Below are 2,816 nucleotides of genomic sequence, written 5' to 3'. Positions count from 1 at the left end.
CCGTCCTTAGGTTCAGCCCTCAGCTACATCACAATTATTGTAATATTTTTTTTATTTTACCGTAAAAGTCTGATCTGCTTCCGAAAGTCAGAAATGCTTTTGTGTTTTTTCCTGTTTGCGTATGGAGATTGTCTGGTTCTGTCAAGGCAGAATATGTGATGGGATGCCTCCCACAACCACATCTAGAACATGACACCTTTAATCATTAATGGAACTAACATAAATATGACAACAGGCAGCCAGTAAACAATACATATTTTGCAGATTGTTATTATTTTTTGTAAAATAAATGATCACTTGAGTCAGTAAACTGGCTGCTGAGCCAATCCAGACGAAGGTAAACAGCACCCTCTACTGTCACAGATATCCATTTTGTCGCCTGTGAATACGTCATCATACAGCGACAATACCGAATTTCCTATATTCAATACACTAAACTAAAAATGAAGCCAGACAGCTTGTTTTATATGCTCAGGCGTGATTCGGAAAAGCATTTGAACCGATTTTAGAAGCAAGTTTTTATTTTTTTAATCATAAAGTGCTTGTTTTCTAAAAATTTCGTTCAACCTACAAAATAAAAGCTCCCGGAAGTTATTCCGTCATCGTAAACACATGGCTCGTAGTCGTCTCTGATGCTTAGTTATGCCAAAACTCGTCGATATAAAGTTTACGAGGGAATGTAAGACTCTCCCTGAAGGCTTTTGGTCAGCGGTAGACGTGTGGATTAAGAAACCTCATGTCATAAATAAGCGTCTTTGCGGAGTTAAAGAGACAGAGAGCCGGGCTGTTGACAGCGAGGACCTGCGGCTGATGCTGGATGATCCTGAACGTTTTCCAGATGTGTTGTGTTTCCTGACCGGCGAGGTTTCACCTACACAGACACACGGAAATGACAAACCGTGGTCCTCCAGTGTCAGAACATTTATTCCTAAAGTTAACTGTTATGGGACAAACCTGCAGAGAGAAGTTATACTGAAAGGTAAGAGCTCGACTTGAATGACAGGCTGTGGCAGTATTCACTTCTAATGCCTTTTATTTTGCCTTCTGTAGACTATGCCAGACAACAAGTGACATTCATCCCATTTGAAGAGGATGCAAAAGGGAAGGTGTCTCTGAAGAATGGCAACATTTATCAGATTCAGCTCTGCAATCAGGATTGTGAGGAATGGTGAGTTTGAAATCATAATTTCCCCATCGTAAGTCTTAAACCATCATCCCTGTAGGTCAACATGACTGCACACTAGGCCTCAGAATGCCAAGGTCTTCTGTCTCATCTGCTGACAATAGCTTATGGAAGCCTTTACATATGTTCACACCAGTCTGATTTATTCTAATCTAGTATAAACCTTATCTGTGTTATAACTCAGGCGTATTTCCATCACGTTGTTTTCACAGCCCACCGATGTTTTCTAAAATGGACACAAGTATTCAGTATCTGACAATAACAAAATAGAAACCATGACAATTAAAGTATATCTGAGTAATGCTGAATGAATACCAGACATTAACAAACAGAAACCTTCCTATGTTAGTATTTCCGACAATATGCTCCATGTCTTCATGTGCACTAAAACAAATGATGACTCACGGATGAAATACCTGTGTATCAAGTAGATTTATTCATTTTTATCAAATTCTAAGGCAGGGGTTGCTTACAGTTGTGGAGTGAGCAGCGTACTGGTTTACACACTGGTTGTCATAACAGAAAAAAACACAGACAAGACAAATTTTGTGAACTCGAGTCCAGGTTTAATATGAGGTCAATCCATTTCAAATCAGAAAATTTATATTTATAGAAAAAACTATGGATACTTGAAATGGTATCTGTGAAATTTTTGACTTGCAGATTTTTTTTCTTAAATTGCCCGTCGACCCACTTTCAGCACGTTTTGTTGCGCATTGAAATTTGAGGTTGTGTTTGGATGACAATATCTTAGGAATTGATAACATAAAAACCTGAAAATTTCACTGCTGTTTCTCATCATACCATTGATCTAGTGTCTGCAATACTGGACATGTAAATCAAAGAGCCTCAATATTATAGGTGAGTTGAAATGTGAAAAAAAAATTAAGCCGCACACATGAACAAAAAGTTGATGCAGAAGTGTACTGATGATATCTTCTGGACCATATGGGCGGCTGTGGCTCAGGCGGTAGAGCGGTTGGCCTCTGATTGTAAGGTTGGTTGATCCCCTCCACAGCTGAAGTGTCCTTGGGCAAGATACTGAACCCGAAGTTGCCCCCAATGGCAGGCAGCACCATGCATGGCAGCTCTGTAGCCATTGGTGTGTGAATGGGTGAATGAGAAACACATTGCAAAGCGCTTTGAGTGCCGCTTAGGTAGAAAGAGCTATATAAGTGCAGTACGTTTACCATATGTAATTTTATCTCACAATTATCCCCCCTCATACAAAGCCTGCATTACCCAACTATATATTTTAGTATGAAATGCTTGGTCAGCAAAATAAAAACGAGAATTTCACAGAATTGTCATAACTGATGGCAGGATTGTTGTAACGGGAAATATTTCCGTTTTGACAAATACTTAATGGTAACCTGATGAACTTCTGTGAGCAAGACTTTAGTGGTAAAATTTTTCTCATGATCATTGTGACAAATGTATGATAGGATCAAAATGGTTTCTTTTGTCTTGTGTTCTTTTGGGAAGGAACTTGGCTTTTGAAATGAAATGAAATGAATTAAATGAAAAATACTTTATTTATCCCAGAGGGAAATTCATTGTATTCATTTTTTCATTCATTTCTGACATATGTTAAAATAAAACAGCTTGATTCAGTTGAAAAATGGGATACAAA

General features: G+C 38.4%; 1 protein-coding gene across 1 annotated transcript in view; it reads left to right on the top strand.

Annotated features, from left to right (window-relative positions):
- Positions 1-610: 610 nt before the first annotated feature.
- The window catches only part of trmt44 (tRNA methyltransferase 44 homolog), a 21,005-nt gene continuing 18,799 nt past the window's right edge, over positions 611-2,816 (top strand). Inside the window, exons 1-2 of the mRNA XM_008282800.1 lie at positions 611-979; positions 1,051-1,168. Of these exons, the coding sequence (XP_008281022.1) occupies positions 643-979; positions 1,051-1,168 (455 nt within the window). The 5' untranslated portion in view covers positions 611-642. The remainder of the gene's footprint in view (positions 980-1,050; positions 1,169-2,816) is intronic.

Source organism: Stegastes partitus, unplaced genomic scaffold, assembly GCF_000690725.1.
Source record: "Stegastes partitus isolate 25-593 unplaced genomic scaffold, Stegastes_partitus-1.0.2 Scaffold287, whole genome shotgun sequence".
Lineage (NCBI taxonomy): Eukaryota > Metazoa > Chordata > Actinopteri > Pomacentridae > Stegastes > Stegastes partitus.
The sequence above is the reverse complement of the archived record's forward strand: the minus strand, read 5'-3'. Positions and strand labels throughout refer to the sequence as shown.